The following is a 13,802-nucleotide window of genomic DNA, read 5'->3' as shown; positions in this document are numbered from 1 at the left end:
ATGAGCTTACTAGAGATGTGGCTTGGGTAGGAGAGTGCAGCAAGGAAAGCTCCAGCCATGAACTGCTATTCATAACACTGCTACTGCTCAGCCGTGCCTTCAGGGTCTCAGGCCCTTGTTGCTTAAGCAGCACTCATCTACGGCTGCCCAGGACACGGATCGCAGCATTCAAAAAAACAGGGGGAAAAATAGCATCCCCTTTCAAGGAACTTTATCAGCCACTGTTAGAGGCAGGATACAGGCTATACTGACCATTGGTCTGATGCCACACGGCCATTCCTGTAGCTCATGCTAAGGGAATCCCCATGAAAGCCTCAATTCACATCTTGTGAGGAACAGCGAGACACCCTCGGCTTCTTGTTTACAAGCAGTGAAACCTGAAACTAAAAATGTCTCCTTGCCCATTGTTTGGCTTGCTGGATGCATTATGGACCAAGATTCTTGGGAGGGACGCTCCAAGAGAAGGGAGCAGGCTGGCTGTTGGAATAAGGGGGCTGCAAGGGGGATAGCTCCCTCCCGGGTGACAGGAATAGGTTCAAGGGGAAAGTGACTGATCACATATCAGACACCTCTGGACTTTAATCAGTTACGATCTTCACTTATGCAGCATCCCTTCCACACCAGCTGAAGCTGGTAGGGACAGACAATGGGTACTTGCAACTGAGATTCATTTGAGGCTCAAATCAGCTCCTACCTAGTCAGATGTGCACAAAAACCCATTAACCTGAGTAATAAATGGAATTCCGGGTGTGGCAAAGACTGAATGTGCCCCAGCTACCCCTTCATGCCTGTCCAGGTCAAGATGGAGACAGCAGTAAGCCTAGACTTCTGCCAGTGCCTGTGTTGCACCCAATCCATGGAGAGGGGCCTTCAGCCTCCAGCCATACTCATCAGAATTGTGCTCATTCAGAACACCCACAACATAGTGTTCAGTCACTCTATGAGGGCCACATCGGATCCACAGCTCCAGAAGAGGCAAGGGAGAATATGCAATTTTGGACCACTCAAAAGGAACAACACTTTACCTTGTGTGGGCCTGTGGCAGAGGGGATCCCAGGAGAAGCACTCAAAAGACCGAAGGTCTCTTCCCAGCTCCACTATTAGCCCGTGGGGTGAGCTTGGGAAAGTTGCTCCTTGTCAGTATGTGCCTCAGTTTCCCCATCTATAAAATGGGGGATAAAGCACTTCGCCAAGGAAAGTAAATATTGAGATGTACTGAAGAAAAGCGCTCTGTAAGAGCTAGGGATGATTATACAGTGCAAGCCATAAGCATTTGGGGATTCAAGTCCAACCAGCCTGAAGTCAAGGTATGACCCCATGTCTCCAAACCGCAGCGATCTCGAGAGGTGCCCGTGACTGATGCTGAAGGTGGCATAACACTGCAGAACAGATTTGTCTTGCCGTGATCGCTGCTGGCCTACCGGGAGCTGAAAGCAGGAATCAGAATTCACACAAGCGGGAACAGAAAAAGGAATCATCTTTATTTGTGAAGTTTGTTAACAGATGGAATATTTCAATGCTAACCCAACAACACGGGTGATGAATACAGACTGCATGGCACATTCGTTCACTTACAGGCGCCTAGTCACAGAGAAACACTGAGATGGCTCGAGCACCAGGAAACATGCAGTTAAATCTGCTCCCCGGCACATATGAACATGAGCCCTGCAGCCCAGCAATCACTCCAAGACTCAGCCCCACCCCCACCCCACCCCCAGTGTAGCGACATTTAAAAAGAGACTAACAAAACAGTGTGAAATAAGTTAACTAGTCACATTTGCTCAGTTGCCAGCTTTCAAAGCTACCCTCTAAGTTGTCTTTGTTGTTTAAGAGGGTAAATAACGCAGGCCTGCTGAGAGAGACAATGGGGCAGGAAGCCCATGAGAGTAGCTATGGCATTGATCAATTGCGGGGAAGGGAAAGGCGGGGGTGGGGGTTCCTGCAGATCTCAGAGGAATTCCCACCCACTCCCCCAAGAGATGGAGCCAGACACCCCCCTTGGTGCCACAGAGAGGTGCTCCTGAGTGGGAGCACACACACCACCCAATCCTAGCTCTGTAAAGTATCTCTTCTAGCCGGTGCATAACAGGCTTCCCCCCCCCTTTGGGTCAGATCAGGTCTCCGCTGAAAGGTCATGGAAACAGTTTCTCCCTGACATGCACAAAACAGTGCAGGATGACAGGGCTCCTGGGAGGACATGGCATGTGGCCTGCATCCAAGGTTCATGCTTGCCTACATGGAGATGTCAGTTCTCTCTTTAGCTCCCTGCAGGGCCTCTGACCAGAAATCAAGGAAGCAGGGCAGAGGCACTTTGACTCCTGGAAGCGCAGTGTCTGCAGACACACTCCAACCCCTCCCCGCACACCTCCCCCCTCCCCAATTAACTTTACACACTGCATAAAGCCAGCAAGACACCACACAGGTCACGCTCCCACCTCGCCCTCCCTGCACCAACACTGAGATATAGGACAAAAAGACAGCCAGTGACCAAAGACTACCAGTAACAGAGGGGCTAAAGTTTACAGGTAGAAAAATCCTCTCACCGCGCTTTTTTAAAAAAGTGTATATTTTAGAAGCTACAACTGAAGTTTGTTTCTTTAAAAAGTGAAGTAACTGAATTGCAAGGACGCCCTAGGATATTCTTGATGCTACTTTGCAAAATAAAACATCCAGGTGATCTTCTCAGCTACACACCACCTGACAGGAGAGAGAAGCCAGTTAGCCATTGCTGGGAAGTCCCCAGCCCAGGCAGTTTTATTTCAGACAGCTATGGGGGCACTGCACTCATAGGAAGTACAGTGGTTTAAATGGTACAGCCGGAGGGAAGATGGCCTAGTGGTGAAGGCATCAGACTGGGACTCAGGAGATCAAGGCTCAACTCCCAGTTCTGTGTCTGTGTGTGCGTGCTGTCAGGCAAATCACATAGCATCTGTCCACACAGCAGTGGGGAGGCTGCTTCCCAGTGTGGGTAAACAACCACTCACTAGCTGTGCTCAGGGCAGCAGGCTAGAAACAGCCCAGCCGCAGCAGCATGGGCTAATCAACTGAATACAATCCCCTGGTTCTACGCACTGATGCGGCTAGTCTGAGCTGCTGCCCGTGTGCGAGCTCAAGATGGGCTCACGTGTTGGCTCACCTGCGCTGGGAAGCACCCCCCAAGCTGTGGCGCAGACACACCCTAAGGCCTTGTCTACACTACGAAGTTCCGTTGCCAAAAGTCATGACGCTTTAATTAAAATCGCCGTTGCAGGTCCACACTAGCTCCTTGTGTCAGCAGAGCGCATCCACACAAACAGCTCTTGCAAAGAGACAGAGCAGTGCATTGTGGTAGCGATCCCACTGTGCAACTGGCCACAGGGCGCTTTGGGAAGGGTTTGCAACACCTCACAGGGCAGGGACAGAGTCACATGATGCAGGTTTCTCAATCTCATGGTTCCAGGGGCATCCTAGTAGATTGTCAGCTGCTTTTTCAACTGAAGTGTGGGGGGGGAGGGAGAGGAGAGTGGTGTGGCAGGGGAGACAGTAGGCTGACTGTCCTATGCTGAGGCAGGGGGAGAGTGACGAGCCCACACACCCGAGCCACCGGCTCTGCTTGGCACAGCAGTCTCTCGCCCTGCCTGCCTGCAGTTCTGAGATTCCCTCCGAGTTCTCCCACAGCCTCCTCAGCTGCCGGGAGCAGCATCCTGAGCAGCTCTGAGCTGCTGGTGCTGAGGAATGTCAAAGCAGCCCAGCAGTCCCATGAGGCCAAAAGTAGCTTTGTAGTGTATACGCCTTTTGTTGGCAACGTAGTGTAGACAAGGCCTAAGTCTTTGCTCCCTCTCCAAGATGGAGAGGCTCATCCTTTCTCCCACCTTTTGTCTACTTAGCTTCCTTGGGGCAGTGACTGCATTACTCTGCCACTGTGCCTAGCACAGGCGTTGTTACAACTAGCGACTGTTAAGAGTCCGTTTAAGGCCAGAAGGGACCACCAGATCGCCTAGTTTGACTGCCTGTGCATCATAGGCCACCAACGCCACCCAGCCCCTGCACACTAAACCCAACAAGCGAAATGAGACCCACGTATTAGAGCCCAGAGACTAGACTACGACATCACAGACAGAGAACAGGAAAGATGGAGGCGCACCAGTGCCTGAAGCCCTGCAGTTGGGCAAAGGAGCTTAAGTGAGGACCCTGTCCCCAGTGTTAATGATTTGGGCTATTCGCATGAGGGGCAAGGATTGTTTTTTGTTTGTTTTTGTTTTTAACCACTGTCCCTTTGATACAATGGCTCCAAATCAGCAGCACACGGACCCCTGCGAAGCCAAAAGTACTCGCTGTTTCCCATTTCCTGCTGCCTGTCTGCATCCACTAGCTCCCAATGGGTGACGCCAGACCCCACAATCCATTACCCAGGGCTGGAGCTGCCTATGCTTCCAGCAAGAGGAGTTCAGCTGGCGGTGGGGAACCCCGGCGGGCAGAGGCAAGGGAGAGCAAACTACACCACGTTCTGCAAAGTGCAGACAGCTGAGGTTGTTGCTGAGATGCCTCACCTGGCCGCCCGCTCCTAGTTAGCATTTCTCTGGCGGACGTTCTTGTCCTTGTGGTTTGGGGGATTGCTTTTCCTAGGAAAAGGGGGAGAGAGAAGGCAGTGAGAGGAGAGCCAGGACTTCCTAGCACAACAAAGAAGTAACTGCCTGGCTTCGTAGAGAGCTAAGGAGCCAACTCCCTCCTCACTGATGGAGCATAGCTCTAAAGTGGACAGATGTAAAGACAGGCATCCAGGACACAGCGAGATACAGTTATGAGCCATCTGAACACGAAAGTCTGCTAAGTCACTGTTCCCAACTGAACACCGTGAACAAAGACCACACTGATGACAAGCAGTTGGGAAGGCGTTTCTGGGAGCCGGTTGGCTTACTAGGGCAGTGGCTCTCAACCTTTCCAGACTACTAAACCCTTTTCAGGAGGCTGATTTGTCTTGAGTACCCCAAGTTGCACCTCACTTAAAAACGAAGTGCTGACAAAAATCAGACAAAAAACAAACATACAAAAAAAGTGTCCCAGCACGCTAGTACTGAACCATGGCTGACTCTCACTTTTAACATATAATTATAAAAGAAATCCATTGGGATATAAATACTGTACTTGCATTTCAGTGTACAGAACAGTATGAACAAGTCATGAAATTTTAGTTTGTCCTGACTTTGCTAATACTTTTTATGTAGCCTGTTGTAAAACTAGGCAAAGAGCTAGATAAGCTGATGACCTTTGCTAACCACCAGGGGTACATGTACCCCTGGTTGAGAACCACTGCACTAGGGCTCTGGCCAGTTTGTTCATGCCCACAAGTATGCAAAGCACATCACTGCCTCTGTGCCATGTCATATAATGAGAGAGTTGGTACTCACAGTGGTGCAGACCCTCCATCATCATCTTCAGGCCCAGGATCGCATAGTAAGAAGGAAAAAGAAAGGTCAGGATGCAGCCTTTAGCCAAACGTCACGTCCTGTGCACCCCACCCAGCCACCGGTCCCCGAACCTTAAGAACTAGCATTCTGAACAGGCCTTTCTATATCGGCTGATGCATATTGGCAGAGATTACAATTAAGACACCATCCCATCCTGAGCATCCCAACAGGCGATATAGCTGTCAGTTCAGCAGGGTCTAGGGATTTGAATTTAAGGCCAGAAGCAGCAAGAGTTGTATTGTTCCTAGGTGGTCACCTGTTTTTTGGCAAGCAGTGGGCTTGGCTGTCCCAGGGATCCCCCTTTCTGGGATCCCTGAGGACCAATAGCTGCCAAGGAGAACAAAACTTCACCCCCAACCCGGAGGAATTCTTGTATCACATTAACTGAGGTGGATCTGAAAGCCACGCTGCTGGGGATCCATGAAGCAATGGCTGGGCAGCTGCTTACTAACAGTCAAAGCTGGAGCGTAAGCAGCCTTTACAGCTTCAGTGTGCTTGGCATAAAAATCAAGCCTGTCACTCCCAAGAAGTATAATTCCTCTTTGGCACAGAGCGGGAGTGACTTGCCGAAGTCAGCAGCAGAGCCACAATTACACATTTCTGGCCTCAAATACTGGACGTTGATCCAGCCGAACGTCCCAGAGCCCAAGCACTAACACACCCAGACCCTGACAGCAAGCAAAGATTGCATTAAATTAAATAGGAGACTTTCAGGGAAGTAGGGGGCAGCATCAGAGGTACTGTGCCCCCGTCTTATACACATTCTGCCAAACACCATGCGCTGGCTACATCAACAGCACTGTAACTAGGGAAAGACATCTCCGGTGTCACCTGACTCGCTCAGACCTTTCACCAGTTCATTGGTATCTGCCACCCTCTAACAGGAGAGGGCTGAGACACATCATTTCCATGGCCCACACTTCCCCCACGTGCCGCCCAGCAGTAAGGCCCAGGGAACTGCGATGGGGCACTCTGAAGATGATATGCAGGTGGTGAGAGGACTGATGCACAGGGACAGCGGGAGCTGTCTCTTCCACTTACCATGCGAGGTCCCACCCAGCAGCAGAGGAGGGAAGAGAGTGGAAAGATAATGCCAGCAGGGACATTGGTCACAGCCATGTTCTCAGCCATCCCAGAAACCCACCCACCACATAACCTTCTGGGCTCAGGATAAGCGTCCTGCAATTCCCTTCAGCAGAGGGCCAGAGTTTGAGGCATCTTTTTACAGAGGCAGAACTGACCGGTCTGCAGCTAATTTTAGCAATCTATAATCCCCCTTTCAGAAGTTCTTGGGAATCTCTGCTCGAGGGTTTCCGATCAGATGACCCACACTACAAGTTGCAGAGTAATTCTTCTCTGCAATGTGATTGGCTACTACCAACGTGACACATCACTGTAGTAGGGAGATGGAGGATCTCAGACTTTTGGCTACGATCAGGGATGAGTTTAGCCAACACGGGTCCAATCAGAGGCTGTATCTATCCCTGGCTGGGGCAGGAGGCACTGACCAGAGCAGTTTTCCCCTTTAACAGCTGATCAGAAACCCCTCCGGCAGCATCTCTGCAAGAAAGGAAGCCCCCTCTGAAATCAAAGTACTTTCATCCCCACCCTACCCAGAACTGTTACACCCATATGCTGCAGAGTTCCTGGGTTAGACGCGACCCCTAAACTCCAGGTGCACCTTACCATCAAGGACCTCATCCGGCTTTCTCCTTTTCTCATAGATGAAAATGATGGTGACGAGAATCAGCACCTCAGCCACAATGCCCAGGAAGGGCCAGAGTGCTGCCAGGCGGCTACGAACCCGCAGGCCCACAACAGCGCCGCTGGTGCCCAACTCATTGGTGGCATTGCAGATGTACTCGCCCGGGTCCTTCTCGATGTCCAGGTTAGCAATGCGCAACTCTGTCTTGTTCCCGCTGGACTTGATGATGAACTTCTCTGTGCCATTGATGATGGCCTGGAAGGGGGAGAAGGAAGCGAATGATCAGGGGCAGCCTCTTGTGACTGGACCACTAGCAACTCCACCCCACACAGATCTGCCTCGCTCAGAGGCACCTTCAGAGCTGCCTACCTCAGGGTTACAGCTCCAGGTGAGGGATAAGCTGCCACCCTCCCTACCACTCTTCCGGGAAGAGAGGTCCCCCCCCAAAATGCTCACCTCATTCACATCACTTTTGATCTTGTACCAGGTCCACTGACTGACAGGAGGATAAGAGTTACACCTGCAGATCATAACGCCGGTGTCCCCCTCGTTCCCATGCTCAGATTTCTTGTAGGCCGTCACATGTGGCTTAACTGCAGAGAAAGGCAACTCAGACAAGAGGGACTTGGCCAGCCTGATTGGGCTGTGAATGCTGTAGGCCAGCTAGCCAGCGCCATAGGCAAGGCAGCCATAGGCTTATATGTCAGCCCAAGAAACAGGCCTCCGGCTCCCATCCCTTCTCTCAGAAGGCCGAGCATTCGAGGTGCTTCCCAGGCAGGCGATGAGAGATTCATGGCTCAAGACCACCTGATCAGCTATTAGTTATCTTCACCCCCTGCCCATACGTCCATGGGGATCATTCCCTTTGTTCAGGAAGGCAGAAGGTTGATGCATCTTTGGTTCTGCTTCCCCAGGCAGCCAAACTGTTCTGTTTACAAGCCGCCTGATACTAACGCTAGAAGAAGCTGCCTAGTAGGAATCTATCCCATTCCTTCCCCATTTACTACCAAAAGCAGCTGTAAATTGCCAGAGTTGAGGGAGCAGATCTGTCCACCCCCTTTACCCAAGAGGAGATACTAAAATAGTTACCTGTCACGTACACAGTCCTACTCACAGGGGGGTTCGTTTCAAAGATACACTCATACACCCCTGAGCTGTCTCCATTCACCTCCCCTATTCTGTAAGAAGAAAGGGACATAAGCAGGGAGATTTAGGGGATGTCATGGTCTGTCATACTACCGAGGCAGGGAGACCATCCCATCATTAGCTCAGAGGCTGGAAACAAACCGTCAATTCCAGGCTGTAGAAAGCAAGGCTGAGCTTTCACCTATGGGAAAGAGAAATAGGCTGACTTTTCCACTTAGGCACTTGAATTGGAGCTAAAAAATATGAAGCCCATCCATATGTTTAGCGGAAGCCCTCCATTCAAGCCTTCCCTCCCCTTAATCTGTACTGGGCCTAAGGTCTGTCAACTCACAGCACTGTCCACCCAGGCCAGATTGCTTAGTTTTAAGGTCCTACCCAGACAGATGAAACTGTAAGCCCACCATTCAGCTTTCATTCCTTCCTATCTCTGGCCCCATCACCCACCGAGGGTATGCCTACCCTGCCATTAGACACTCATGGCTGGCCTGTGCCAGCTGACTCAGACTCATGGGGCTCAGGCTGAGGGGCTCTGATTATGATGTAGACATTCAGGCTTGCGTTGGAGTCCAGGGTCGAGAACACTGCGAGGTGGTCCTAGCCCCTTAGCCATGCAAGCCTGAGTCAGCTGGCTTGGCCTGGGGTGTCTAATTGCAGCATAGACACATCTTAGGCGATGACACTGCGTTTTCTTTACTCTGCAGTTAATGTGGAGCTGTGAACAACAGGACAAAACTAGTCAGCAAAACCAAGGTTCTGAAGCACCAGAAGTGAGGCTATATTCAGTGTAAACTATCTCCAGCACGCTTCTCTTTCTTTCAGGCAACAAAGGCCTCAAAGGCTAATTTAAAATTAACTCAGTGGAGCAAAGCTATCACAAGACGTGCAACCAAAAAAAAATTTAACAACCGAGTTAGCAAGACTCCAGATAGGCTGTCCAACCTCTCATGTGACACATCAACCCTGTGACCGCTCTGCAAATCAGACAGCTAAAACGGCAGCAGGATGGGTTTAAAAGAAAGTTACTGGGGGAGTGGCTGCTCAGTTCCCGTTCAGAAATGCCCACCAAGCAAGGGCTGCACATGGGGCTATGCAGCAGCTTTCAAAAGTAAGAAAATCAGATTAGGGCAGAATAATCCCCCCGAATCCAGAACCTGTCGTGTGTGTCTTGGGGGCGGGGGGTTGCAGTGACAGGATTTGATGGATTAAAGCTGCCTCACAACAAATGCTCGATTCTGCACGCGGTGATCCCCAATGCAGGGGGCTGAGTTTTAGTGCTGTTACTGCACAGACACAATGGGCGGTTTTGTTAGTTTTGCTGCGCTTGGAGCTTTCCCCCTTCCAAAAGCCACTTGAGCTAAGGAATTGAGGTCACGCGAGGGAGGCTGGGTTAGAAATACTTTAATCCTTGTTCAGCTCCCTGTTGCTATGGGGAGAGAGGCACGTCAGCTCTGCCATACAAAAGGACATGATGCCGCTCTGGCTGGCTGGGCCAATGCCAGCAGGGGCTGATGGTAATGAGACTGGAAAGCTCATTGCCCCTGTACAATGGGGCTGGTATTCCAGTTCCTCTCAGCCAGAGCCTGGGACTAGAAAGGCTTGGGCAGTAACCGTTGTAACTAGCAGGGCCGCTCTCTGGGGACAGTGGACAGAACCCTGGAAGCATACCAGAGGACTGCGCAGGAAAATCTTTCCAGACTCAAGTGCAGACAAACAAAACATCCTGGAGTCTCTTGCACCACATGTGGCCCTCTGCAGGAGCGGGACAGTTCACTTCCTGTCCAGAGAGTGGGAATGCTGGTTTGGTTTATCTGAGTGCCTTCCAACACTTGATATTTTCATCAAAGCCATTTCCCGAAGCTTATCACAAGGAACCTTGCTGAAGCAGTTCGGCCCAAAGTCAACACAGCAGACAAGCCAGAAGCAACGAATTTAGGACACTAGAACACATACTTCTAAATATGCCTTTCACCAAGGGGCTCAAGTCCCAGTCTCTCCATTGGTGTGAGAGAGATCTGACAGTTACCAAGTTGGGACCAGAACCCAGGTTCCTCATCTCTTAGGCCCCCTGACACACACAGCACCTCTATACAATGCTGGAGCACTAAAATCCCCCCCGAACTTTCCCAGTCCTGCAGAGGACTTCCTGGCCTTCAGGATAAGTTTTAGGACTCCAGGTTGTACCTGAGCACCCCCTGACTGCACTCACGATTGCCACTTCAGTCCAGGAAATCCAACAGTGATCCTTTGAATTACTGCATGAACTTCAGCATGTTTTATCTCCAGACAGTCCATCCCACTGCATGTTCAGGAGGGATAGGGTGCAGAGGCATAGCAGAGGCCAGATATGTAAATAGCCTGAGGCCGCGTTACATCTTGTACTGCTATAGTTTAGAAGTGGGAAGGAATTTCCTCTCTGGGGCACACTGGCAGGGACTGTGGGTGTAATGGGGTTGGGGAAAGGAAGTCAATTTCCCTGCTCAATGCTTTAGAAGGCTTCTTGGTAGCACGGGTATGGTGAAGTTGTCTGCAAACAAGAGGGTCCTGAGCCTCAATGAGTCTTAGTCCTGATAGTCCAATGCTGTTATTGTCCCCAAGTTTGGATCCTTCTCTGAAGTACCTGTCCTATATTCATAGTTAGTTCCACGACATTGCCATTTGAGTCTGGCTGACCTGAGGTATCAGCTGCCTTAGAACTTTTCTTGGGACAGACCAGAGCAAGAACAATATTTCCCCCACCCCCATCGCCCTCAGACACCTACTTGTAGGTGGTAAAGTCAGATGTTTCCTTATCGGATGTCAAGATCTTGTCTCCTTTCTTCCACATATGGCCCGTGATCGGAGATGGAGGTTCGGAAATGTTACAGGAAATCACAACATCCAAGCCAGAAGTCACATTTGGGGAGGTTTCTACAATGGGATCTGTATTCATAACAAACCTAAATTAACATGTGGCATTTACATATTTCAGCAGCCATTTCACCTGCCTTAGGACCTTTAAAACAAAGACCCTCTATATCACTCACTGTCTCCACTGCAGCTTTTCACTTACCCTCATGACTTATAAGAAACTGATACACGGTATCAGCAAGGGAGGAGCAGGAGGAGTCAGACAACCAAGTCTTGAGCACATTTGGCAAAAAGGCAACTTTGTTCTCTGCACATCCCTTAGCAGAGCAAGGCAGAATCAGTCTCCAAACCATCTCTAGACAGTTCGGAGACTTCTGCGCTCTCAGGAGTGGTTGTGTTTTATATTCCATCACAGCTAAGTGCCCATCAAAGCACTTTGTTTTCCATTGCATATTTGAGCAATTACAAGGGGAAAACCCTTTAAGCAGTGTTATCATTCACTCCATTTTTTCATACCTGAATCTGTCAGGGTTTAACAGATTTAATTTCACCTGGTGATTGAACAAAGGACCACAATCCCAGTCCCTTTTTTGGATGGAAACACAATGCGAGTCTCAGAGACTGGAATCCAGCCTGCACATCTGAAATCAGTGTAGCTTCACTGACTTGGGTGGATTTACACCAGTTTAACAGGAGAATCGGGTCCTGACTCTCCAAAGCCTGACAAGAAAGTTGAGCTAATCTGTTTTCCTGCAGCTAAGTGATCACTAGAGGAATCATTCTATTCACAGGGAGAGGAAAGAGTCTATGGGAAAACAGTTCAATAAATGGAAACTATTAAGCAGTCAATATAAAACATGAGGTCTTCTACTCTCCCACCCCACCCCAGCCCTCTCTGAAGGAACATTTTGCACAGGGCTGAAAAGCACTTAGGATGGTTAAAAAAAACTGAAGAATTACTCCAGCAGTATTGTCTTCCACTGGATTTCTTTGCATTATCTAGAACATTTGCACTACCTAGAACATACATAGCAAATGGTACAACCATTTAGTTCCAATGATTTCAAGAGCCAAGATACCATCTTAAGTAGTGAGGTTAAATTTGATTTCTATGCATTAGTCCAAGTTTCAGCTACCGAGAGGAAAAAGATCTCATCTTGCTCAAAAATTGGACTTTTAACTCTAAGTGAGAGAAAGTTTGGTCACTTCCACAGTACAGATAACTGTCACATTATCAGTGTCACACAGAGACACATACGGCCATTTCAAAAATGGTTGTATCACCAGAAACTAACAAAGAATTTGATGCCCACAGCTCGTACTGCTAGCAAGGAAGAAAGAGTAAAGCAAGACTGGTCAGAGGAGCAGAAGTTGGAAGGAACTGTAGGGAAGGGCTGGTTTGTCAGTGGTGGTTACGGCAGAGTCTACCAGCAGAATCAAGACTCTGAATTCTGCGAGTCAGCATTGGGACACCGAGGCATCTTAAGACAAGCAGCACATTCTAGTTCTTTGGGCTCTGAAAGGTACTTTCAGGACGGTGTTTTGGTTGGGAAGTCACAACCCTTTTTGAGCAGGGCCACTGTGAATCAAATCACAGACGGTGAAGGGGATCACAGGAGGGTAGGAGTCTCTCAGTTCTACAGCCAGGACGGAAGGGTGAGGAGAGTTTTCAGGAAGTCACAGGACACAAGTGCAGGGGACAGGCCTGGTAAAACACTCAAGACATCGCCGCATCTGAACAAGTGCCAAGGCCTCAGTGCAGCCACTCACGTTCAATGACAAAAATGTTAGCCTGGGAACGGATCCACTTGACTTTGGGACTCTTCGACAAGTGGTTGCGGTCGGGGTCGTTGCTAGCCCGGCACTCATATGTGCCCGAGTCGTTGATCGTGAGGTTTGCGATATAGATGGTGCTGGTAGAGTGCAGGTTATAGGTGGCGTTGATTTTGACACGGTCCTGCCATGCGCCATCCCAAAGCTGAGTATAGGTCTTGTTCGACTTATCTCCCTCAAACCACCATTGGATCTCAGGGATAGGATTGCCAATCGCCTCGCAGTGCAATTCCACACTGTCCTCAGTCAGTTTCTTTTGAGACAGTGGTGACTTTATAAAGCCAGCTATGAGTTGGAGAGGTATTAGTGCAAAGCGTTAGTGCAAAGAGAGAATTCAGCCACACAGATTTTAGCTGTTTTAAGAAGGTGAAACACGTTATTGCTTCTGGTAAGCACACCTCCCCCTCACCTCATGTGTGCTATATCCAGCCACACTGTTACATATAGCGACCCAAAACAATGCTTTCCACTAGCTCTGCTAGTCTGCATTTTACAGGCTACTACAGAACCAGAGTCTCCAACCAGCACTGAACAGGGAGCTCAAACACACTATTCAGAGCGGCGCATGCAACACAACAGCCACTGTCTACACACTCTCGCACAAATGTGAGCACTCTCCATCTGCCCTGCACAGCAATGCTACAAGCCCCTGTCAACTTAACGTACAGCAAGGAGGCAAATAAAATTAACTGCCTGCACAAAATGCTTGATGTGTGTGCACAGCAGATAAGTGTTGCAGCAGGGGTGAAAGAGAAAGAAACCTGAAAGTGTGTTGGAGTTCTTAAATAGTTTGGAAGCTGAGCTGGAAGGACCAGGTATATATT

The 13,802-nt window shown here is 49.6% G+C and overlaps 1 protein-coding gene across 1 annotated transcript; it reads right to left on the bottom strand.

Moving 5' to 3' along the window:
- Positions 1-1,460: 1,460 nt before the first annotated feature.
- BSG (basigin (Ok blood group)) lies at positions 1,461-13,291 on the bottom strand (the record flags this gene model as incomplete). Its single annotated transcript, XM_050934175.1, has 8 exons — positions 1,461-2,697; positions 4,530-4,601; positions 5,388-5,412; positions 7,134-7,407; positions 7,609-7,745; positions 8,242-8,330; positions 11,058-11,217; positions 12,916-13,291. Coding segments are annotated over 7 exons (1,119 nt in total), but the record flags the coding sequence as incomplete, so codon positions are not given.
- Positions 13,292-13,802: the final 511 nt, after the last annotated feature.

This window comes from Gopherus flavomarginatus, chromosome 24, assembly GCF_025201925.1.
Source record: "Gopherus flavomarginatus isolate rGopFla2 chromosome 24, rGopFla2.mat.asm, whole genome shotgun sequence".
NCBI lineage: Eukaryota > Metazoa > Chordata > Testudines > Testudinidae > Gopherus > Gopherus flavomarginatus.
This window is presented reverse-complemented; position numbering and strand designations above follow the sequence as displayed.